General features: G+C 46.5%; 1 protein-coding gene across 5 annotated transcripts in view; it reads left to right on the forward strand.

Annotated features, from left to right (window-relative positions):
* The window catches only part of LOC136549549 (trans-resveratrol di-O-methyltransferase-like), a 155929-nt gene that overhangs the window by 16576 nt on the left and 113654 nt on the right, over positions 1-25699 (forward strand). Inside the window, exon 1 of one of the 5 annotated variants that reach the window (XM_066540857.1) lies at positions 4528-4696. The exons of the other annotated variants lie outside the window; for them this stretch is intronic. Within the exon in view, the coding sequence (XP_066396954.1) occupies positions 4646-4696 (51 nt within the window). The 5' untranslated portion in view covers positions 4528-4645. Of the gene's footprint in view, positions 1-4527; positions 4697-25699 lie in introns of those variants that run through there. 5 annotated transcript variants of the gene reach the window in all.

Genomic DNA, 25699 nt, shown 5'->3' on the forward strand with positions numbered 1-25699 from the left:
ACCAGTGCCACGAGGGGGAGAGAGTGGAGATGCCACCGGGCAGGCCGAGCTTGGTCTCAGACCAGAGGCCCCCTTGCCGCTCCAACGCCAGATCTGAGGCCGCCCCCATGACAGATCTGAGGAGACAGAGTGTGAGAGAGAAGAGAGAGCACCGGGAAGGGGTCATTGCTAGGGAGAGAAAGAGTGAGAAAAGAGAAAGCATCGTGAGCCGTGAGGAAGAAGCCACCAGCGCTGCCCGCTTGCCCATGCTACTCCCCTACCGAGCTGCGCGGCCCCGCTCACATTGGTCGCCTACCCAACCGCGCCACAGCAGGCTCGTGCCCACGCCGGGCCGTCAGAGTGCCGGGGTGGAGCCGCATTCGTGCCGGTCGCCACCTGACCGCGCCGCGGCGGGGTGGAGCCACCCTCGTGCTGGTCCGCAGCACGAACGTGCCGCACAGGGCCATAAGCGTGCCGGGGAGGAGAAGGTCTTGGGAGTTCGGAGGAGCAGAGCGAATATCTCCATTAGGAGAGCAGGAGAGAGAGAGGAAGAAAGTTGGGCAGTGAGTGAGGAATTAACTAGGATGAATAAAAATTTTGGGTCCGAGGGCTATGATCAGTGCCAGGTTGATAATACAGCCCGACGGTGGTAGATAGTGATAATATCCATCACTGTCGGTTGATAATAAAATCCGGCAGTAATGGGATTTTTCTTTATGAACCGACATTGATGCATTTATCAATGTCGGTTTTAAAATTCTGAGAGTGATGGGCCGGCACTAATTGTTTATTATGTAGAAGTGTGGGAAAAGGGCGACGAGGGGATGAATGACAGCCGATAACAATTATTCGATAGAACTTAGGCCTATATACTCCAATGACAACCTAACGTGTCACTCTTCAATTTGTCAAAATCCCACACACCAATTCCTAATGTGATGACCCTAGGAACAATTAGTAATTTGCTCAGAGCCTTGTCAAAACCACAACAACAAATTAAAACAACAGCTCACAATACCATGCTGCTTCAGTGAACCGTCTGAAGCTGACTCATTGGACCACTGCAGCCACTCGAGTTCAGCAAACGAGGGGGTGTTTGGTTCCTCCTCCTAAACTTTAGTCGTTGTCCCATCAGATGTTTAGATACATGTATGGAGTATTAAGTATAGACTAATTACAAAACTAATTGCACAGTTTGTGACTAATTTGCGAGACGAATCTTTTAAGCCTAATTAGTCCATGATTTGACAATGTGGTCCTACAGTAAACATGTGCTAATGATGGATTAATTAGGCTTAATAAATTTGTCTCATGGAGTACTGACGGATTCTGTAATTTGTATTTTTATTAGTATCCGAACACCATATACGACACCCTCTTGTGACACCTCCTAAATTTTAGTCACTGGATCAAACACCTCCTAAATAACCAATGCAGAATGACAGGTGACGCAGTTTGTACGCAACGGAGAACGCTACAAATACTTGTCTCGGTCCACTGTGCATTATGTATCAGTCCTTAGACTAGTAGCTGATACGCACAGATCGATCAAGATTAGTAACAAAAACCATACTTTTATTAACAACGGGCAATATACACATTACAAGGTTCATATTTAAATAGTTTGGGTCATTGGCCTTATAACAAACATCATAGTTCTATCACAGCAGTCCTAAGACATCGTCACTGTGACAGTAAACTTAATGGAGGCAGGCGTTTTTTTTTTATTTTCAGAGGCGGCCAAAAGCAACCGCCTGCGTCGAAAGGTCACGGTTAATCTGTGAATAACAGAAGCGGTTGCTTTGGCCGCCTCGGTTAATCAGTTAATGGAGACGGGCTTGTAAATCGATAAAATACAAAAAAAAAGTCTAGGCCTAACATCGAGCCCACTCTCAGGCCCAACGCTGAGCCCGCTTCCGGGAACGCCGTGCCATGTGCCTTTGAGTTTGTTCTTAGCACAATTTCAAAAAAGCTAGCATAATAACACAGCAGAAAAATAGCTAACAATTCAACTCCTGATACATCTCATTCAAATGTATATATAATGGAATTGAAAGGAGTCCAGCATCCAACATTCGCTAACGAGGGCCGAGCACGCAAACGCATCTCAGATGTAAACATAAGGAAGAGAAAGAACAACAAAAAACGGAATACAACTCCATATTACAATTTGATAGTAGGCATACTTGCTTGGTGGTACGTGGAACAACAACAAGTCCACGTACGGATCGTAGTCTCCAGGCCTGAGGGCTGCTAGTTAGACGTGAGCCACCATGTTATAAGGCTGCTCGAAACCGTGCACGCTGGCATCGACGTCTCCGGTAGATTCGCTGCAGGATGCTCCTTTGAGTGAAGCAGTCAAGCCATGTGATCTTGATCAGCCATGCAAATGGTGGTGCCGATTGGAGGCTTGTAGGCCTAGAGATGACTGGGCGGCATTCCGGACGCGTCCCATTCCCACTGTATGCAGCACTAGAAACTAATATCAAGTCACTTGGGCAGCGATGGATGTTACTCTAGTTATGTCTATATGCGTGCTCTACATTGAGTCGTCTGAGGTGATATATATCCACTTGATGATGTGCTTCCTGTTGGTTGTATGTATGCACTGACTTCTTTTTCATCTTTTAGATTGAAATGAATTGTTGGTAGTTGAGTTGATGAGCCATTGATTATATATTAATGACAGCAGAAGGAACCAATACACTTCGAAGATAAGAAGCCATATGTGCACTGTATATTGATTACTCTAATTGGCACCAATAAATTCGAAATTATCAGAGCTCGTGGAGTGTACTTGAAGTCCACAGAATGACCGAGCTCTGCTTCACACGTGTAAATGAGTAAACATCTATCTGGTCATTCACACATTCCCACCTGAGTAGGTGGTTCGCAATGCCTCAAAGCTAGTAGCATTTAGAACTGTTTCGAAAAGAAAGAGCAATTGTAATGCGGTGACAGCTTAATTAAATGCTCTTTTTCTATTGGAAATATTGTACTATAAAGACAGTACCATATGTACCACATAACAACAGTGTAAGTTACATATATTCCGAGCATGGTGAACTCTCTCCGAATATCCAATCTGGTGCTGGTGGTATTTCAATGTAACAATAATTTTGCAGATTCTAGCACAAGCCATCTCTATGTAATGATTGTTAATTAGGATTGAGAAGCATCATGGAATTTGTCACCACTGTATCCTCCCATCCGACCTGGGAATGCCCTGTTATTCTAGGTGTTACAGCCAGAGATGGCATGACTATTGTACAGCAAATCAACGTGCAAAATGGACGCAAGAGTTCAGAGTTAGCATAGCGTAGTAGGAAGGTGGCAAAAGGTGTCGTATGTGGTTAATATTTAGGTGGTGCTAACAAGTTTTGTTGGAGTTGCTGCTACATTGATAATAGGGAGATTGCCAGGCATTCCATGTATATGAACCCACATATTAACAGTAACACAATTGCTGAGTGACCAATATTTGAATAGCTTCAAACTAATTAGTCCTCCATGCAAATCAAGAACTCCAAATGTTTGATAACGACGATGGCGGCACATGGAGGTCCTCCCTCCACCCGCGCTTGCTTGCGGGTGCGTCCGGATGGACGGACACCCGCGTTCTATCATGTCCATTGTTCGAGCGTCCACAAGAGACCTTGCAGACATGCAACTGACCCAGTAGAACTTTGAGAAGTTACCGGTTTAGAAACTAATATTTCAAGTTCCAAATTTCCAATTGTATCCGAATGGGATTTCAAAGTCAGAGCTTTATGGGATAAATTTTGAGGTCAGTGGAACAGGTATGAAATACCGGGCCATCCATTATTTACAGATTTGCACAAACATCTGCTAATTTTATTTACAGCATTGTGGTAGCAACAGCAGTAAAGGCTGTTCATAAAGATTAATCCGTGCAACCCGTAGAACTAATTAATTCATCATAGACAAACTGTTCCAGCTCTGTTAAGAAACTAGTATCTCTCGGTAATCTTATTTCCACCACATTAATGACGGGCTTACTTATCAGCTTCTTGCAACTCTTGCAATCATCCAGGGAGCTGAGGTGAAGACAAATGCAGCTCATCATCTATTCGCGGACCACATGCACCTAGATTGTTCATCCTACATCGAAAGAGCCTATACAACAAATACACACACATCAGCCTCCATCTTTGAAAGATTTTGATGCGACATATCAGAATATATGGGTAGCAGCAGGTTCTTGTATTTGATAACTCTGCTGTATATATCCAACCTTTTTTGTTACTCTAGTACATAATGAAAGTTAAGTGCGTGTGAAATCAAATCAGCGTGGCACAGTTCAATAATCAAGCATTGCATATAAATTTTCCAGAATAACATAAAAGATCTGGTGTTTCCGCCTTTCTCATCCTCTCTCTCCCTGGTTCTACGTTCTCTATCTCTGGCGGCCTTTAAAAATCTTGATGAATCTATGGGTGAAATGCCAGACCAGCAGTGGTGGCAGACACGGGGGCAGCGAGGTGGCAGTGCCATCAGCGGCCTAGGTTGGGCCACTGCCGGGACGGGGAAATTACAGTAGGATCTCAGCGCAGCTGGGTTAGCGCGGTGGTGGGGACTGTGGGAGCTGCCGGAGATTAACCCTGTTCATTGGTTCGTCGTAACCGGATACCGGCCCAGAAGGGCCATGGTCAAACCACGTTCACGTGGGTCGCATCGGTCTGCATCTATAATTATGGTATGTATAACAATTTTTCAACAAATTCTTTTTCTCTACAAGTTAGCTATCATTACTATATTTTCATGAGTACTAACGCAGACACAGTTACGGTCCTAGCCTATATATGCCAAGTGATTGAACAAAACCACACTTAGTGCAGAGCAATTGTACTAGTAGCACGGTTTCAAAAAGAAGAAAGCAATTGTAGTGCGGCAACAGCTTACATGCCCCTTTTCCCCCTTACCAAAAATGTTCCTTTTCTCAGTACCATATGTAGCACCACATAAGTACATATATGACTTATTGTGCATATGCTTTAATTAATTAATTTCCCTCTCTACACCCACTACCGGACAGAGCATCTTTGCCGAGGGCCCAGGGCACTCGGCAAAGGCCTAAAAGCCCTCGGCAAAGGCTTTGCCGAGCGCCGCCCTCGGCAAAGGGCCCTCGGAAAAAAATTTAACGGCAAAGAGGCTCTTTGCCGAGGGCCAGTTGTCGGGCACTCGGCAAAGCATTTTCCGAGGGCCAACGGCGGCGCTCGGCAAAGAAAAGCAGCCGTCAACGGCGCTGCTCCGTTGACGGCGTCTTTGCCGAGTGCCGACAGTTTGGGCACTCGGCAAAGACATTTTTTATTTTTTTTTCAAAAACTCTTTGCCGAGTGCCACGGCGGCAAGGCACTCGGCAAAGACATTTTTTATTTTTTTTTAAAAAAAGTCTTTGCCGAGTGCCTCCCCAGCTTGACACTCGGCAAAGATTTTTTGCTTTTTTTTAAAAAAAAATCTTTGCTGAGTGCAATGTCCTGGCACTCGGCAAAGTTTCCCAGCTTTGCCGAGTGTCATGACCATTGCACTCGGCAAATCAACCGAAACTGCAATTTTTTTTTTGTTTTTTGCATTCCACTGACACAAACAGTTCAAATATATATCACATGTCACATATATATCACAAACATCACAATAATCACATATATATCACAACGAAACCATTTTCACACATTATATCACAACCACAACTCAAATAACAACATATCGCAACCACAAGTCAAATATCACAACCACAAGTCATAAATTCACAAACACAGTCCATCAGGTCAAAGCACAAGTCACAACCACAAGTGAAGCTCAAGTCCAAGCACATGACGAAGCACAACTCCTCAAAAAAGCGGCCTATGACACGATGGTTCATTCGGTGACGCATTAGCGGGGTTATTCGAACCCGCCGATGGAAGCTGCAAAAAGGATAAGAGGTTGCATGTGTGAGATTCATCTAGTAAGTTTCTATGTGAAGCATTGGTGTATGTCATAGCTAGTGCAAGCATATAGTAAGTTTCTATGTCAAGCATCTAGTAAGTTTCTATGTCAAGCATCTAGTAAGTTTGTATGTCAACCATGGTTGTATGTCAAGCACTAGTAGAGAACAGACCTTTGATCCAAGGGCCAAATCAGGCTCTAGTCCCGGCATTTTTTGCGTCCGGGACTAGAGAGACCTTTAGTCCCGGTTGGTGGATCCAACCAGGACTAAAGGTCCCTGCCCAACGGCTCCTGCGCCAGGTCGTTGTGGCAGGGGACCTTTAGTCCCAGTTGGATACACCGACCGGGACTAAAGGTCGACCTTTACTCCCGGTTGGTGGATCCAACCGGGAGTAAATCTCTTGTCCCGGCTGGTGGCGTGGCCCGTGGCTGAAAACATACCTTTAGTCCCGGTCGGGTCCACCAACCGGGACTAAAGGTCCACCCTATATATACCGGCCGGCTTCTTCCTCCCCGAGCCGGCCCGAGAGCTCAGTGTTCTGGCTCTTCCATCCATTCTTCTTCGATCCTCCGTCGATTTCTTCGATTCCTCCGTCGATTCTTCGGTTCTAAAGGTTACCAACTTCAAACTCTCATGTTTCGTCATTGTCTTATCTCATTTTGTTCACTATATATAATTATATATATATGGTTCTTTATTGTGGTTTTTTTCATTTGTAAGCAATTTGAGCTCAAAATCACTTAAAGTTTGCATATTTACATTAAGGAAGGTTAAAGTAGCTATTAAAAACTAGTATTCACCGTTTATTTGTAGCATGCATAGCACACTTCATTGTTTAGAGATATAGAGAATTTTAGAGTTTTTTTTTATTTTATTTGATTATAAAATGAGAAATTTATAGTGTATTAAAAAATGAGTATAGAGAGTAGATGGCAACTGCTTCTGGGTCCTCGGCCTCTCATGGGTTCCCAAAGCGACTTAGGCCGGGCCTCCCACTCATTGCATGTGGCAAGTGTTGTGATGAGATGAAGATTGTGATGGAGTACCGAGTGAAGAAGGAGGGTCCGAACAAGGGTCGCATTTTCTACAAGTGTCCAGATCGCAATGTGAGTTATTTTATCGTATTTAATGACTATGGTTAGTTTATACCTATTTTCATGATGGTTGTGATTAAAGTTCTAATTTATGTTTTAATTTCAGTGGGATGGCACTGGATGTTCAGGCTTCTACTGGGAGGAAGAATATGTTGAACTCGTGCAAAAATATCTTGCACAACAGGCAGATATGGTGGCTAATGATGCAGTGATCCAGCCAAAGAAGCCCAAAGATGTTGAACAAACGGGAGATCTGTTTGTTTTAGTTGAGATTGGTCGCGAAATCCTTGTTCTGCTGAAGTGCATTTTAGCTTTAGTGTTTATAGTGGTAGTTGGGATTGTCTACATTGTAGCGATGCTTTCTTAAATTTATAGCTTTTGTGGTGGTATGCATGTTGTATAGTTAACTAATTATGTTCTAGGTTTTAATACGCTATTTATGTCATGTAATGCAGATGAGTCGGCATTGGATGTACAATGCTGATCGTCGCTCACAAGAGTTCATGGACGGCGTGCATTCTTTGTTACGTGCGGCCGAGGCAAACAAACGCGATGGTTTCATGTGCTGCCCATGTGCCGTATGTAAGAATACGATGGAATATGCTAACTCAAAGACTCTTCATTCACACTTGTTCAAGTCGGGTTTCATGGCAAACTATATTTGTTGGACGAAGCACGGAGAAACCGGAGTTTTAATGGAAGAAGGTGAAGAAGAACAATGGGACGATGATGACATTTTTGCTGAATATGGTGCCTTCAATGATACTGCAATGGGGGAAGCTGAAGAAGAGGTGGGGGCAAAGGAGAAACCCGCTGAAGAAGAGGCGGGGGCAGAGGAGGAGCCCATTGACGATCTTGGTCAGGCCATTCGTGACGCACAAAGAGAATGCGAAAGTGAAAAGGAGAAGATCAAGTTCGACCGCATGCTAGAGGATCACAAGAAATTGCTATACCCAACTTGTGATGCGGGGCAGAAAAAGTTAGGTACCACATTGGAATTGCTGCAATGGAAGGCAAAGAATGGTGTATCTGACAAGGGATTCGCGGAGTTGCTAAAAATCCAAAAGAAGATGCTTCCGAAGGATAACGAATTGCCCAGCACTACGTACGAAGCAAAACAGGTAGTCTGTCCTTTAGGATTAGAAATCCAGAAGATACATGCATGCCCTAATGACTGCATCCTCTATCGTGGCACGGAGTATGAGAAGTTGGATGCATGCCCTGTATGTCACGCGTCGCGGTATAAGATCAGACGAGATGACCCTGGTGATGTTGAGGGCAAACGTCCCAAGAAGAAAATCCCTGCCAAGGTTATGTGGTATGCTCCTATAATACCACGCTTGAAATGTCTTTTTAGAAACAGAGACCATGCAAAGTTGTTGCGATGGCACAAAGAAGACCGTAAGGTAGACAATATGTTGAGACACCCTGCTGATGGGTCCCAGTGGAGAGCAATCGATAGAGAATTCCCCGAGTTTGCAAGTGACGCAAGAAACTTAAGGTTTGCTTTAAGTACGGATGGTATGAATCCTTTCGGGGAGCAGAGCAGTAGTCACAGCACTTGGCCTATTACTCTATGTATCTACAACCTTCCTCCCTGGTTATGCATGAAGCGTAAGTTTGTTATGATGCCGGTGCTCATCCAAGGCCCAAAGCAACCTGGCAACGACATCGATGTGTACCTGAGGCCACTAGTTGAAGAACTTCTACTTTTGTGGAACAAGCCAGGTGTACGCGTGTGGGATGAGCACAAGCAGGAGCACTTTGACCTACGAGCATTGTTGTTCGTAACAATCAATGATTGGCCAGCTCTAAGTAATCTTTCAGGACAATCAAACAAGGGATATAATGCATGCACGCACTGTTTCGGTGACATGAAAGGTATATTCTTGAAAAAGAGTCGCAAGGTCGTGTACCTTGGGCATCGACGATTTCTTCCTGCAAATCACCCCGTAAGAAAGAAAGGCAAGCATTTTAAAGGTAAGGCAGACCACCAGACCAAGCCTCGCAACTGAACTAGTGAGGACGTCCTCGATATGGTCAATGATGTGAAAGTAATATTTGGAAAGGGACCTGGCAGCCAACCTGTTTCGAAGGACGCCAACGGTCACGCACCCATGTGGAAGAAGAAGTCCATATTTTGGGAGCTACCCTATTGGCAAGTCCTAGAGGTCCGCAGCGCGATCGACGTGATGCACCTGACGAAGAATCTTTGTGTGAACCTGCTAGGCTTCATGGGCATGTATGGGAAGCCTAAGGACACAATTGAAGCACGACAGGACCTGCGGTGTTTGAAAGAACGAGACAACCTGCATCCAGAGAAGATAGATGATGGACGCCAGTACTTAAGTCCTGCCAGCTATACTCTTAGCAAAGAAGAGAAGGACAGCTTGTTTGAATGCCTAGATAGCATTAAGGTACCGTCTGGATTCTCCTTGAATATAAAGGGTATAATAAATGTGCCAGAGAAGAAATTTGGACACTTAAAGTCCCATGACTGCCACGTGCTCATGACTCAATTGCTTTCAGTTGCATTAAGAGGAATTCTACCGCCAAATGTACGTCTAGCCACCATGAAGCTATGTGCATTCCTCAATGCAATTTCTCAGAAGGCAATCGATCCAACGGATCTAGCGAAACTATAGAATGATGTGGTTCAATGTCTTGTCAGCTTTGAGTTGGTGTTCCCTCCTTCCTTCTTTGATATCATGACACACCTCCTAGTTCATCTGGTCAAGGAGATTACTATTCTTGGTCCTATGTTCCTACACAACATGTTCCCCTTTGAGAGGTTTATGGGAGTCCTGAAAAAATATGTTCATAACCATGCTCGGCCAGAAGGAAGCATCGTCAAGGGCTACGGAACAGAGGAGGTCATTGAGTTCTGTGTTGACTTCATTCCCGATATTAACCCGATTGGTGTTCCTGAATCGCGACACGAGGGGAGACTAAGTGGAAAGGGGACACTAGGGAAGAAAACATATATTGGTAAGGGTGATGATTATTTCAATAAAGCACACTACACAGTTCTACAGAACTCTGCCTTGGTAGATCCGTATATCGAGACACACAAGAACCTCCTCCGATCTGAGTTCTTAGGGAAGTCTGAAGCATGGATTACGCGTCAGCACATGGAAACTTTCAGCGACTGGTTGTGAAAAGAATGTCAGGGTGATGAGAGTATTGATGAGGAGTTGTATTTGTTGGCTAGACAGCCATCGTGGCATATCCTCACATACAAAGGGTACAAGATAAATGGGAATACATTTTACACAGTAGCACAAGATAAAAGGAGCACCAACCAGAACAGTGGTGTCCGCATAGATGCCACCGACCCTAGTGGGAAAAAGCAAACATATTATGGCCGCATAGAGGAGATATGGGAACTGGACTATGCATCCCATTTTAAGGTACCTTTTTTCAAGTGCCAGTGGGTAAAGACGACTGGAGGCGGCGTAGTAGTCGACAACCAGTATGGAATGACAACAGTGGACCTCAACAATATTGGGTACAAAGGCGAATCGTTTGTCCTTGCGAAGGATGTGACTCAGGTGTTCTATGTCAAGGATATGTCTACAAAACCGAAGAGGGGGAAAAACGACAACCACCCAATCAATGATGAGCCAAAGCGCCACATAGTTCTTTCAGGAAAAAGAAACATCGTCAGAATCGAAGACAAGTCAGACATGTCAGAAGATTATGAAAAGGATGACCGAATTTCACCCTTCACAGTGAACAAAGACCCTAGCATCCATCTAAATGATGTGGACACTCCATGGTTACGGCGCGATCATAACCAAGGGACATACGTCAAGAAGTTCACTACTATGCCCGCTTGATATATATATATTGATGTTCAATAGTGTGTATTTGAGATATTATGTAATAATTGTGAATTTATGTTTGAATGTGGGGTTATGTCACGTTGAAACGATGTGAAAACAAATTTATGTTTGATGTTGGGATTATGTCGCGTTGAAATGATGTGAAAACAAATTTATGTTTGATGGTGGGATAATGTCACGTTCAAATGATGTGAAAACAAATTTCCAGTCGAAACACAAGAGTTTTTCTGAATTTAATTAAACATTATATTTTTGCATTATTGAAATAGTAATTTAAACACAATATTATGTTTTAAAACTTGTTAAAAAAATTAAAACTTTAGGTCACAGAATTTTGCTGTGTACAATAAAGCAAAATAGAATCTATATTTTTTTTAAAACATTTTTATGCCTTGTATTTAATTTTCTGTGCATTTAACAAACATTTTATCAATTGTATTTAATAAAGCAAAATAAAATCCTAATGAATTGGCGGGCAGTGAAACTGCATGTTTGTTGCCCGCCAAAACACCTTTAGTCCCGGGCCCTGTTAACGCTCGGGACTAAAGGACCTTTAGTCCCGGCTGGTGGTTGAGCCCGGGACTAAAGGTTCTCCACCTATATAAGCGCCCGCCCGACCCCTCTTCTTCCTCCTCCCCACTGCCCTAAGTCTACCGCTGCCGACGCTGACGCCGACGCCGACGCCGACGCCGACGCCGCACCTCACCCGCACGCCACCTCGCCAACACGGCCCACCTCGACGACACCGGCGCCCCTCCTCGACCTCATGCCAGCCCCCGACCCCCACCGGCTCGGCCCACCGGCGCCCCGACGCTGGCCCCCGACCCCCACCGCTCGGCCATCGGCGCCCCGACGCCCCTCCTCGACCTCACGCCCATCGGCGCCCCTCCTCCACCTCGCGCCGGCCCCCGACCCCCACCGGCTCGGCCCACCGGCGCCCCGACGTCGGCCCCCGACCCCCACCGCTCGGCCATCGGCGCCCCGGCGCCCCTCCTCGACCTCGCGCCCACCGACACACCTCCTCCACCTCGTGCCGGCCCCCGACCCCCACCGGTTCGGCCCACCGGCGCCCCGACCCTACGCCACACCGACACGCCGCCCCGGATCGATGGCCGCACGCCACACCGACACGCCGCCCCGGATCAATGGCCCTACGCCGACCCTACGCCGCCCCCACTGCCACTACGCCGCCGACCCTACGCCGACCCTCGACGCCGGCCATCACCGCCCCGACGCCCACCGAAGCTCACCGCCGAGCACACGGTATATGACTTGCATTGTGTGTATGGTATATGACTTGTGTGTATGCAGTGTATGTTGTAACTACGGAGCAACGCCGCCCCGTTGTTGTATATGCGGAGCAACGCCGCCCTGTTGTTGTATATGCGGAGCAACGCCGCCCTGTTGTTGTATATGCGGAGCAACGCCGCCCCGTTGTGTTGTATATGCGTAGCAACGTACGCCGTGATTCGTCCTAGCGAGAACGACGATTCGCCCTAGCGAGAACGACGATTCGCCCTAGCGAGAAGGGCGAATTCGCCCTAGCGAGAACGACGATTCGCCCTAGCGAGAACGATGAATTCGCCCAGCGAGAACGACGATTCGCCCTTCTCGCTAGGGCGAATCGTCGTTCTCGCTAGGGCGAATTCGTCGTTCTCGCTAGGGCGATTTTTCCTTCTCGCTAGGGCGAATTGTCGTTCTAGCTACGGCGAATCGTCGTTCTCGCTAGGGCGAATTGTCGTTCTCGCTAGGGCGAATTGTACATATATGACTTGTTTACATATATGAATTGTTTATATATATGACTTGTTTATATATGTGACTTAGATTTTATTAAATTTGTTAGATATGGCTGCCCCAGGAGACAACATGGATGAAGAAATGATGAATATTATTGCTGGAGGTGATGCGCAGGATGTTGATGATGGAAGTCAATATCTAGCTCTTGAAAATGAGCAAGAAAATGTTTTGCAAGAAAATACAGGCGAGGTATATATACTAAATATATATTATATGTGGAATATTGTATATATTTCTGTGTATAAAAGATATTTATTTATTATTTTTTTATATGTAGCCCTCTGGATCGGTGACCACAACGGCGAAGAGCAAAAATGTTCGAGGACCAAAGAAACCACTGGAGGGCTGGTACATAATATTGGAATTCAAGATCAGGACAGGCGAACCACTTGGTCCACATAAAAGGAAATTCGTGGAACACTGTGGGTACCTTGTAAGGGACAGAATTCTGATTAGTATCCGTGAATGGAAGAAAAAGATCAATGAGCCTGATGTTAGTTTTGTCCCTGATGTTGACAAGAATTTGCTCTGGAATGATATCCTTGCCCATTTCACGTTGCAAGCGGATGATTATGATGATATCAACGATGATGAATTGAAGGAGCTAGTTCGATCGTGGGCTATGAAGAAGATGGCCACACAATTCCAGACTTGGAAGAAATACCTATACAACACATACATCAAGAAGAACGAAACGCTGAATTGGGTTACTGCTAAGGGCCCGATCTCGAAACAGAGGGCCTATTGGAATGCTTTTGTACAGTACAAGACATCAGAAGAGGGTGAGGCACGGGTGAGAAGGAACCAAGAGAATGCTCGAAAAAAGGTATACCACCATGACATGGGATCAGGTGGCTACGATACTGCCATTTCGAAGTGGCAAAAAATGGAAGCAGACATTATTGCCAAGGGGATCAAACCAGAATCAGCCAAGTGGCCCCTACGCTCAAAGAATTGGTTTTTTGGTCATGGGGGAAGACTCGACCCACAGACCGGTCGAGCAGTGTATGGGCCAAAACTCGAAATAGCAGCACGCCGATTGGCTTTTGCTATAGAAGCCAAAGAGATTGGTGCGTTCAAGCCCAATAGAGAGAAGGATGAGCTGACATATGCCATCGGGACTGCTGAACACACTGGCCGAACCAGAGGCTTAGGACGCAACACTCCATGGGTTCATGGTTTTCCTGATGACAGGGAAACCTACCGAAGCCGCCAGAGAAGCAAGGAGGAGCAAGCAGCGCGGGTGGCAGTGTTGGAGGAAATGGTGCTTGAAGCAAAGGAGCAAGAAAAAGCAATGGAAGCAAGAATGCAGGAAGAAATCAGAAAGCAAGTGCAGATAGCAATGAGTGCTCAGAGGCAGGCATCAGAGCCAGGAATGAATGTTAATATTAGCCCTCCTGGTCAGTTGAAAAGCAGCTGCGCTTCCACTGAGCTGCCAAAGCAAGATGACGCAGCGCTGCGCTTCCCCGTGGATGATGTCACTATTCTAATGACATCAATTGAGCTACATGTTCCAAGGGGGAATGACACAATCAAGGCCACTGTCGGTGTTTTTACTCCTCCAGACCCTACCAAGACACCAAGAATCCATGGGGCACCAATACAACCTGGATATGCTAGGGTTGCAGTGGACCAAGTGAGCAAAGGTTATGAGGATCTAGTTCTTGACATTCCAGGAGGTGATGGAGAGAAGACTCTAGGAGTAGCAGAGAAGGCATATATACTATGGCGCAAGCGCTACATCATTATCCCTGGGGCGTCTGCTCCACCGCCAGCAGACATTAGGTGCGGACAAAAGTTAACAAAACATTTTTTTGATAATTTTCTATGGGCATGACTAATAATAAGCATTTACTTATATCTCATTATTTTTTGTACTCACAAAGCAGGGCCTCTGCCAACCTAAGTCCAGTTGTTGCTTCTCCCGACCATCATAGTGCTCAGGGCAATGATGACGCCTTCGAAGGCACTGCTGCATCCCCACCATCTCCAACTCCTCCGCTGCCTCCAAGGAAGTCCACAACTCCTCCGCCGAGGTCTCCAACGCCTCTGCCGCCTCCAAAGTCTGCACTGCCTCCAAGGCGGTCTCCAACGCCTCCCCCGCCTCCAAGGAAGCCAGCCCCTAAGAGGTCCACCCCGCAAACGAAGCCGTTGCCCCGCCCGTCGGCAAAGAAGCAGAAAGCAAGTACTCATCCAGTTCCCCAAAAACTATCTTATGAGAAAAGTGATCAGGAATTAAAGGATGCAGTACAAAAAGATGTGCATGATTTCTTTGAAGGTGTAAAACAGGCACAACGAGCGGGGGACAACCCGGAGAAATCATACTTCTACCTACCTCCAGACCAGCTAAGAAAGAAGGTGGAACAAAAAAAACGGGATTCTCTTAAGAGCGCCGTGAAACAACCGATATCGGACTATGACCGCTCTCTCACCAAGTCATATGAGGCGGCGCAAAAAAAGAAGACAGTAGGGAAAGCTGTTGCACAACTCGGACAACAATCGCAACAATCAATCCCCCCCCTTGTCGTTCCTAATGAATATGGTTCAAACTTAAACTTAATGGAGGAGGTAGGCGGCTATGAGTCGTTGCTTCAGTTTTATCATGACACTGGTTTGAACCTTGCCCAGGTGCTCGCTGAAGGACCATCTGCTCTGGAAGTGGATCCTTACAAGAAGTTTGTAGCAGGCCAGAGTCTATACAACCCAGAGAAATTAGATGAACTGGGTACGCAAATGTACCTGCTAAATGAGTGGTACATGTCGGCGTCTACTGCGGGACAAATCTATATTTCTGTCAGATTTAGAAACCACCATTACTTCCGTGGCAATGACATTATCTATGTCGAGCTTCCAGAATTACACCAACTATGCCACCTGGACTCTCTCGACAAAAGTCTCGTTAGCTGCTATTGTCTGTAAGTGTGATTATTTTCTACTATATTCACAATTTCTTTATTATATATTCACAATATATATTCACTATTTTCATGTATGCAGATATGAGATGACAGAACTTAGAAAGAGAAAGGATAATGATGTTGGGTTTGTTGATCCGTATGTCGTATTCAAACACCCTAACCCCCCGAAGGATTATAAGCCAGAACCTAAGAGAAATCTCATGAATTTCTTAGTGAACCAACGCGACAAGAAGGAGATACTCTTCCCCTACAACTTCAAGTGAGTGTTATTATAAGTAATTAATGTCGATCATATATATGGGACATCAATATTTCCTTACTAGCTAGTTACCTCTCTCACACACAGATATATATATATATATATATATATGTTTATGCAGCAATCACTGGATATTGATGGTCATCGATATGGCCAATAGTAGATTGAAAATCTTAGACTCGTTGAGAAAATCACAAACGGAGTATCAAGACATGATAGATATTATACAAGGGTAATTAATTTAGTTTCTCTATAACAATATATATATATATATATATATATATATATATATATATATATATATATATATATAATGGCGCCGATCTCTCAACAATTATTAAAGGTTAAATTATTTTTTTATTTTATTGGGAGCAGGGTTTGGAAAAGGTTAATTGAGGAACAAAAAATGAAACATTGCAAAGAGCCACCGGATGTAATCGTACACAAAGTAAGTACTATAACTACACATTTATATTCAATTAGCACCATATGATGATTTCAATTCACCCTAATTGATTTTTTTTCGTAAAAGTGGGTTCTAAGGCAGGAGCAGGGTAACAACTACTGCGGATACTATGTTTGCGAGTTCATCATGGCGTACTCAAAGAGAACTCCTGAAGAGCGTCTCAAAGTACGTATATAAATACTTTTTCCTTCATATTATTTCGATCGTATATTTACAATTTCTTTATTGCTCTCATTTGTATAAGTAATTACATGAGCAATACACATACATATATATATATATATATTAATACTTTTTCCTTTAACTTTTATTGAAGACTGAATGGTTGAGGAAAAGAGTCATACGACTTGACCAACTTAAAGCAATTCGAGAGACTATAGCAGGATTTTTCAATGACCAGGTCATCAACCCCAACGGCGAGTTCTACAATGACCCGAACGAAACGTGGAATCCGAATCTGGAGGAGTGAATTCCTAAGGACCTAAACAATTTATATATCAAACATTTGTAATATATATAGAGTATGGTGTACAAAGTAAGGGCGCATATATTCGTTTGTTATTTATGTACAAAGTTCGAACGAAAACTTACGCGTGCGAAGTACACATATATATTACTATTATATATTACTATTAGCAGCGTATTCGAAAATATATTTTAATATCAAAACTAACTAATCATTAAATGAAAAAAGAAACCAAAAATAGAAACCAGAAAAAGGAAAAAAAAAGAGGGACCTTTAGTCCCGGTTGGTAACACCAACCGGGACTAAAAGTCCTGCCGCGTGGCGTTGAACGCCAACCCTGGAGACCCCCCTTTAGTCCCGGTTGGTGTTTCCAACCGGGACTAAAGGTCCCCCTTTAGTCCCGGGCGCCAAGCCGGGACTAAAGGAGGGTACCTTTAGTCCCGGATTGGTGCTCCCAGTTGGGAAACCGGGACTAAAGGGGTTTCCCAACCGGGAGCAAAAACCCTTGCTGCACCAGTGAAGAAAGCATCTAGTAAGAGTGAATTTTCATACTTACAGGAGTGGCTGTAGGAGTAGGCGGTGGAGGTGCTGCCAACGGCAAAGGTACACTCCCTTGCTGGACACTCCGCATGAAGGCCTCCATTTCTTGCATCCTCCTCTCCTGGGCCGCGAATGCTTCCCTCTGGGCCTGCAGTTGCGCGCTCTGAGCCTCGACCACGAGCTTCTGGGCCTGCAGCTCGGCCTGCAATACAAACTTCAATGTTTCAGTAATGCAAATGTAACTTAGGTGTGCAAAGATGAACGTACGACGAGTAAAACAGGACATACCTCGAGAGCGTCGACCCGCTGCAGTGACGGACTAGGCCATGGGCGTATGGGCTGGCTGGAGCTCGTGCTCCGTGCTCGGAGCACGTCGAGAGAGGGAATAGTGGTGGAGTCGATGGCGCCGTCTGCAATCCATAGCCGCCCATGCTTCTTGCCTTCTCCTAGCCTCATGATGGTCTCTGCATCAATGGACTCAGTGCGCACATCGTAATCTTCCCCATGGACCTCCCTCACCTTTGAGGTGTACTCTTGGACCTTAGTGTGCATGGTCGGGTCAGAGTACACCTCGCGCGGGGTAGACGGGTCGAAGGAGACAGAGGAATACGCCCTGCCCATGTGGGACATAGCCGACGCAGAGAACTCCGAGACCTCCACGCCCGGGTGTGCAGCCTCCTGCGAGTAAGACGACAAGATGGTGAGAAATAAGGCAGAACTCAGCGTCAAATAAGATAAAAGAAATCACTTACATATGCTTGTTTGTAGGCCGGGAGGCTACGGCTGCCTTGATGGTGAGTAGCACCTCGCCTCAGCAGACGCTGGTCCCACTGCCTCGTGTGGTTCTCAGCAAAGTCATTGGACAACCACCTGTCCATGATCATCTCCTAGCACAAGGAGTGGGATCGGCACCACCAGGGAACCACCTACAAGTCATCAATTATTTGACATAGAAAAAGATAAAATTAAACCGACTTAATCTCAAAACGAATCATTATTAATGTTTTTCGTCTACCTCAAGGTACTGGGCCCGGGACAGCTCCACCTATCTTGCATCAGGCTTGCTGATGGACTGCTTCAACACCACCGCGTAGTAGTCTCTGTGGGCCTACACGCGCGCCTCGTGGTGCATGTCGGTGACGTACTTCCTACAGGCGGCGGCAGCCGCCTGATCCGCCCGGGCCTCAAGTCCTTCTTCCGGTTGAAATACATCTGCATACAAAACTGATGTATCCAGTCATTATTTCAATAAAAGACTTGCCCAATGAAAATGTTGTGCGAGAGAGACTTACCCAAAACTCCGCCAGTACCCGCTCCTGCTTGTTGCGGTACATGCCGTCAGGGGCCAACTGGTACCTGTCCCACGTGTAGGCTGGCTCCCGCACGTCCTCGGACACGTTCACAAGGCTGGGGTACCATTTCCTGCACAAAACACCAAGGATGCTCGCAGGGGAGCGTGCAGAAGTACCCGACAAAACCAACCAGGCCCTGCACAAGTGATTAAGAAAATTTATCAGTTCCTCTTTTGATTTCCAACATTACCATATGAAGTAGTTGTGATAACATCTATAGTTACTTACCTCTTCGCCATAGGGCGAATCAGTGCCCGGTTGTGAGGAAGCGGAGGCTGAGGGAGGCTCGCGGGACCTCGCTGGTAGACAGTCGGGGTAGCGGAACTATCGCCCTCGGCGGCCTCACCCTCGGTGGCTTCATCCTCGGCTGCCTCATCCTGGGTCTGTCGAACGACCTCGTCCTCGGGCGTGGCCGTCACATGCTCCTCCTCCATCACCTCGTCTGAAGGTGGCGGGGAAGGAGTCCGCTGCCTCCTGCTGACCCTGGTCCTCCTCATCTGACCTCCTATGGACGCTACCCCTAACCCCGACCCCTCGTCTAAAACAGGAGGGCGTGGTCTCCCGTAAAGGGAGGTCGTCTCACGTCGTGGACGGCTGCTCGCCATCACCTGCAATCACAAAGAATGAACAAGACTTATTAGTATATATATTAGAAATAGATTCAAAATAAATAAAGAAAACACAAACTAAAACAAACGTAGTATTACATGTATTAGGAATAATCTTCATGATTAGGATCATAGGTGTCGTCATCACTGTCAAAATTATACAAATGGGCAACACTATTTGAAGGTTCTATGTTGTCTTCGTTGTCATTGCCTAGCCTTAATCAATCAAGCATTTCTATGTCCTTGGCATTTTACACCACATCTCCATCAACCTCATCATCTTCCATTTCGTTGTCTACTTCCATTTCGATCGCTTCGGGTAAGACTATCTCAAACATGCCTGGTAGCCCATCTTCTTGAAAGAACTGTCCATCATATGTGTTTGCGTTGAAGTTGTAATCGTCATCGTTTGGGGCAGGTAGTTTACCGTGTGGAGACACCTGGTGCACAATAGCCCAACCCTTAAGATCTGCTTTGTCTTGGTTGGCATATCACGTATAATACACCTGCACGGCCTGTTGAGCCATAATGTAGACATCTTTTCCTGGATAGACGGAATCTTCTCAAATCTCGACTAGCCCAAGATGAGGGGCCCGTCTCGTTTCTCGAGGATTAAACCAGTGGCATTTGAACACGACAGGTTTATGTTTGTGACCATGAAATGAGAGTTCATATATTTCCTCAACTCTACCATGATAGTCGAGGCCATCAGTGCCGGGCGTGCAAACTCCGCTATTTGTGGTTTTCCGTTTGGGCCGAGTCTGCTCATATCTTGTTGTGTGGAAGCGATATCCGTTAACGTCATAACCGGTAAATGACTGCACCCTAATGTCATAGCCGCCTGCAACCTGTCTCAACTCCTCACTCATGGACGAGTTAGTCTAGGCCTGCAAGCTCAAGCATGATAGGTCGTTATATTAATCGAACGAACGAGAAACTTGGAATATGGAACGTGGGAGCTAAATTGGACATTACCTTTTGTTTGAACCAAGAAATGAAATCAGGCCTCCCTGCACCCGCACCCCAAGAAAGAAGGGTGTCATGTTCCTGCGAGGTAGGATCCCTTGATTGATGCCAGGACTCACGAACAAATTCCTTGTCCGAAAGAGAATCAGTGGGGTTGCATGAAGAATATTCAAGGCGTATTGAAACAAGTTCGTTGAGAACTTACTCGACGAACGGCTGCACCTCAGGAAGGTTGGTCAACACATATAGCATGACACTTCGCCACTCTTCATTTCCCAATATCTTATTGGTCGATCCACTTGCGCTGCCGAGTTGGCCTTGGAACAGGCTGTGGGTCCATTCATTTTCGCCAACATTGTAACGAGGGAGTGGATTATGATTGCTAGGAAGTTTCGGCTTGTAGTATAGTGTTGTGAAGTTTGCCACCTCCTCCCTTAGACTTGCCTCTGTAATGGAAGCCTCAATTCTGGCTTTATTTGTACATTTCTTGCGAAGAGTCTTTAGACATCTCTCGATTGGATAGCACCACCGGGCTTGCATGGGCCCCCCCCAAACGTGCCTCGGACGGGAGGTGCACAATCAGATGCTGCATGGGCAAGAAGAAGCCGGGTGGAAAGATCTTCTTCAGCTTACAGAGCAATATAGGTGCCGCTTTTTCCAAGTCCTGAGCGACGGTCCGAGATATCTCCTTGGCACAAAGCTGACGGAAGAAAAAGCTCAACTCTGCCAGCACTTGCTAGACATGGTCAGGGACATAAACTCGGACCATCACCGGAAGAAGTCGCTCAATCCATATGTGGTAGTCATGACTCTTCATCCCGTTCACTCGTAAAGTGCCTAAGTTCACTCCGCTGCTCAGATTCGCTGCATATCCATCTGGGAACATTAACATCTTGATCCATTTTAGTACTTCCCTCCTTTGATCGGGTTCCAAGACGAAATCGACCTTAGGTCTTTTCCATTGTTTGCTTCGGTCTATCACACAACATCGCTTGGTCCACTCTAGCCTTAACGTTGTCCTTAGACTTGTCAGTGTTCATGAGAGTTCCCCAAAGTGCCTCGGCGATATTCTTTTCGGTGTGCATTACATCAATGTTATGTGGCAGAAGAAGGTCATCGAAATAGGGGAGCCTTGTCAAGCCGGACTTATGAGTCCACATATGTTCCTCACCATATCCCACAAAACCACCTCCTTCATTGGGCACAAGAGCATCTATCTGAGCACGCACCTCAGCACCACTCTTCATGCGCAGTTTAGGGTCTATCACTGCAACACCTTTCGTAAAGTTCTTGATGTCTTGTCTGAATGGATGGTTAGAAGGGAGGAATTGACGATGCCTGTCGAACGATGAATACTTGCCACCCTTCTTCAACCAAATGAACCTCACAGCTTCCTTGCATATTGGGCATGGGAATTTCCCGTGGACACACCAGGCGGCGAATATCCCATACGCCAGGAAGTCATGCAGGGAGTAGTGGTACCAAACATGCATCTTGAAGGATGATTTTGTAGCTCGGTCGTATGTCCATACCCCCTACTCCCAAGCATCGATCAATTCATCAATCATAGGCTCCATGTACACACCCATATTACTCCTCGGGTGTCCAGGAATTATCAACGACAAGAAGACGTTATGCCGTTGAAAGGAGATGCCGGGGGGGAGATTTAGGGGGATAACAAACACGGGCCAACATGTGTATGGGGCAGACAACTGTCTATAAGGATTGAACCCATCTGTTGCCAGCGCGACACGTACATTACGAGCCTCAGTAGCTTTGTCAGGATGTTTGTCATTAAAGTACGTCCATGCTTCGGCATCGGACGGATGCACCATCGTCCATGGCTTGTACCGTACACCTTCTTTATGCCATGTCATCTGTTTCGCGGATTCCTCGGTCATGAAAAGCCGTTGGATCCTCGGAACAAACGGAAGGTGCCATAGGACTTTCATGGGGATCGTAAGCTGCCTCTTCTGGCCATCTCCAGAGTCTACCTCTAGGTACATTGAGGATTTACACTTCGGACAGTACTTTGCATCCTTGTGATCTTTCCTAAATAAGACGCACCCCTTCGGACAAACATGTATCTTGTCATATGGCATCTTAAGCATACGAAGTAGTTTCTGTGACTCGTGCAAGTTCTTCGGCAGAATGTGCTTCTCCGGTAGCATGCTGCCAAACACGGCCAACATCTTATCAAAGCCTTCGCGACTCAGATTTAACTCAGCCTTCAACCCCATAACACGTCCAATGGCATCCAGCTGAGAAACCGTTGTACTCTCATGGAGGGGTTTCTGTGCCGAGTCCAACATTTCATAGAAGGCCTTAGCGGCTTCCTCCATCTCCTCCTTCTCACGTCCTTCTACGAAGTGAGCTTGGTGAGTGTCATCTAGCATGTCTGCTACTCCGGCATCATCATCAAAAGCCTCGAGGCGTGGTCTCACCACCTCCACTCTTATACGATCTGCTTCACCATGGTGGATCCACCGGTGGTAGCCAGCCGTATAACCATTGTACACAAGATGTTTACCCATGGTCACCTTGTCTACCCTTCTGTTGTTGTCACATTTGCTACAGGGACACCAAAGTTTAGAATGTCCTTCAGCTACACCCGAGCTCCATGCATGTTCCAAGAAAGCATCTGTCCCATTCACCCACTCAATGTCAAAGTCACTCCTGCTTCTCCGGCCCGTGTACATCCACTGACGGTCTTCCATCCTTCCACATATACAGAACATAGTAATGTAACCATCAATTGCATCTACGCGGTGCTCCTACTCTCTAATAGGTGAGGATAGGTCCTAATCCCACCCGCGGATGCGTAGATGAGGTTAGTTTCCATGCTCCGCTCCCTATCCAAGACAGAATTTCGGCAGCACCTCCCCGCTGTTCTCCTAATGCACGTCATGCAAGGGAGTGTGTATCCGGAGAACAATAGGGGTGATGCCGAAACACCATCTCGGACCGGAGCGGACCATGGAAACTAACTTATCTACGCATCCGCGGGCTGTCCAAAAAACATGGACAATCCGAAACAGATACGGTCGTAGATATACAAAGATCTGTATACCTCCAACCGTATATCTTTCGGACGGGAGACACCTAACTAGGTTATGCGACCAAAGACCACATACGGATAGAGGGGTTATACCTAGGGTGCCGGTGAGGTCAGGGTAGCGGGGCGGTGGAGAGTCGGTGCAGTGGCGAGTCGACGCGGTGCAGGAAGACCCGTAGCACCGACGAAGACGATCGGGGTCACCGAGTCCCTCCCACAGGTCCTCCTGCAAAAAAGGGCAAAAATGGTTAGTGTCGACTCAAAATTTCGGCAGCACCTCCCCTGCACGGGGAGGTTCCCAAAACCTGTAAAAAACATGGCACAAAGGCCAACAACCACATATATACCAAACATGGGCACGAAGGCCAACAACCACCAATATATCAAGAGGAGCCATGTATTTTAGTTCTCTTTCCATTCAGATGAAAGTATTGAAGTAGTACAACAACAATTACTACTAACCCTACAACTACTACTAAAACTACTACTAACAACTACTAACTACGAACAGTACTAAGACTAAGAACTACTGAACGAGAACAACAACGACGACTAACCACGACGACTGGACGAACGACGACGAGGGACGAATACTACTACTACTAACCCTACACTAACACTACTAACTAATACTACTAACCACTACTACTTACTAACTACTACTATTTACTAACTACTACTACTACTAACCCTACAACTAACACTACTAACTACTACTACTAACACTACAACTAACTACTACTAACTACTAACTACTACTACTACTAACCCTACAAGGGTAGGGATTACCTTGGTGGCAAGAACGACAAGAGCGAGGGCCGACGATGACGGCGGGGATGACCGCAGCAGCGTGAGGATCAACGGGCGGTCAGAATGAAGCGAGGATCGACGGGCGGTCGGGTCGGCACCTTCCTCTCTTCTTCCTCCTCCCCTTTCTCTTTCTTCCTCTTCCTCCTCCCCCTTTTCTTTCTCCTCCTCCCTTCTCTTTCTTCCTCTTGCTCCTTCCTTCTCCTCTGCTGGCCGGCCGCAGGGGTGGGGGCGGGGAAAGCCGGCGCGGAGGGCGCGGGCTGGGTGGCCGCCAGGCCGGGGAGGCGCCGGCGCGGCGGGGCGAAGGGGAGACGGTGGGATGGGCACAGGGGGGAGGGGGGCGGGGGCGCAGCGGGCAGAGAAGGGGGCAGGGGAGGGATGGGAGCCCGGGGCGGGCCCGGCAGGAGCTCGCCGGCCGGAGGGGGACGACGACGAGGGCGGCGCGGGCGGCCGGGGGCGGCGGCAGGGACGCGGGGGCGCAGGGGCACGGGGGCGCGGGTGGGAGAGAGGAGGGGGTCGGTTGGGGCCGGCCCGTTGTGGGCCGTTAGGTTAGAAGCTTTGCCGAGTGCCCGGGCCCAGCGGCACTCGGCAAAGTTTTTTTACAATTTTTTTTAAAAATCCTTTGCCGAGCGCCAGTGACCTGGCGCTCAGCAAAGACAGTCTTTGCCGAGTGTCAAGGTTGGCACTCGGCAAATTAAAAAAAATTTGTTTTTTTTCTCCCCATTTTTTTCTTGGGCCTTGCTACAGTAATTGAAACTCCATTTCAAAATTTGGGACAATTTTGAGTTTTTTTACTATATTTCCTTAATTATTTTTGTTTCATTGAATTTTTTCGACTGTCTTTGCCGAGTGCCAGGTCACAGGGCGCTCGGCAAAGGATTTTTAAAAAAAATTGCAAAAACGGTTAAAAAATCTTTGCCGAGGGCCTAACGGTGATGCCCTCGGCAAAGATTGACGGTAGAAGACGGACATCGTGTCAGGCGGTGTTGCCGAGGGCCGGCCCTTTGCCGAGGGTTTAGCCCTCGGTAAATAATTATTGTTGCCGTGTGCTTGTCTTTGCCGAGGGCTGTTCTTTGCCGAGGGTCAGGCCCTCGGCAAAGACTCTTTGCCGAGTGCCCGATTATTTGCCCTCGGCAAAGGGACAGGCCCTCGGCAAAGATGCTCTGTCCGGTAGTGACCCTGTTTAATTCTTCTCCTTTCCTTCCTCTCGCAGTCTGGTATTTTATTGTGCCCCTGTGCAGTCCCTCACTAACGCTCGTTTAGTTCCTCCCCCTAAAATTTACTCCATATCCTATCGAATATTTGAACATATGTATGGAGTATTAAATATAGTCTAAAAAATAAGTAATTACACAATTGGCGACTAATTTGCGAGACAAATCTTTTAAGCCTAATTAGTCCATGATTTGACAATGTGGTGCTTCAGTAACACATGTGCTAATGACGGATTAATTAGGCTTAATAAATTCGTCTCACGGATTACTAGCGGATTCTGTAATTTTTTTATTAGTATCCGAACATCCCATGCGACATCTCCATGTGACACCCAAAAACTTTACACCCTATATTTAAACAAGACCTAATACACCTGCTC

This window comes from Miscanthus floridulus, chromosome 4 (assembly GCF_019320115.1).
Source record: "Miscanthus floridulus cultivar M001 chromosome 4, ASM1932011v1, whole genome shotgun sequence".
In the NCBI taxonomy this organism is placed as follows: domain Eukaryota; kingdom Viridiplantae; phylum Streptophyta; class Magnoliopsida; order Poales; family Poaceae; genus Miscanthus; species Miscanthus floridulus.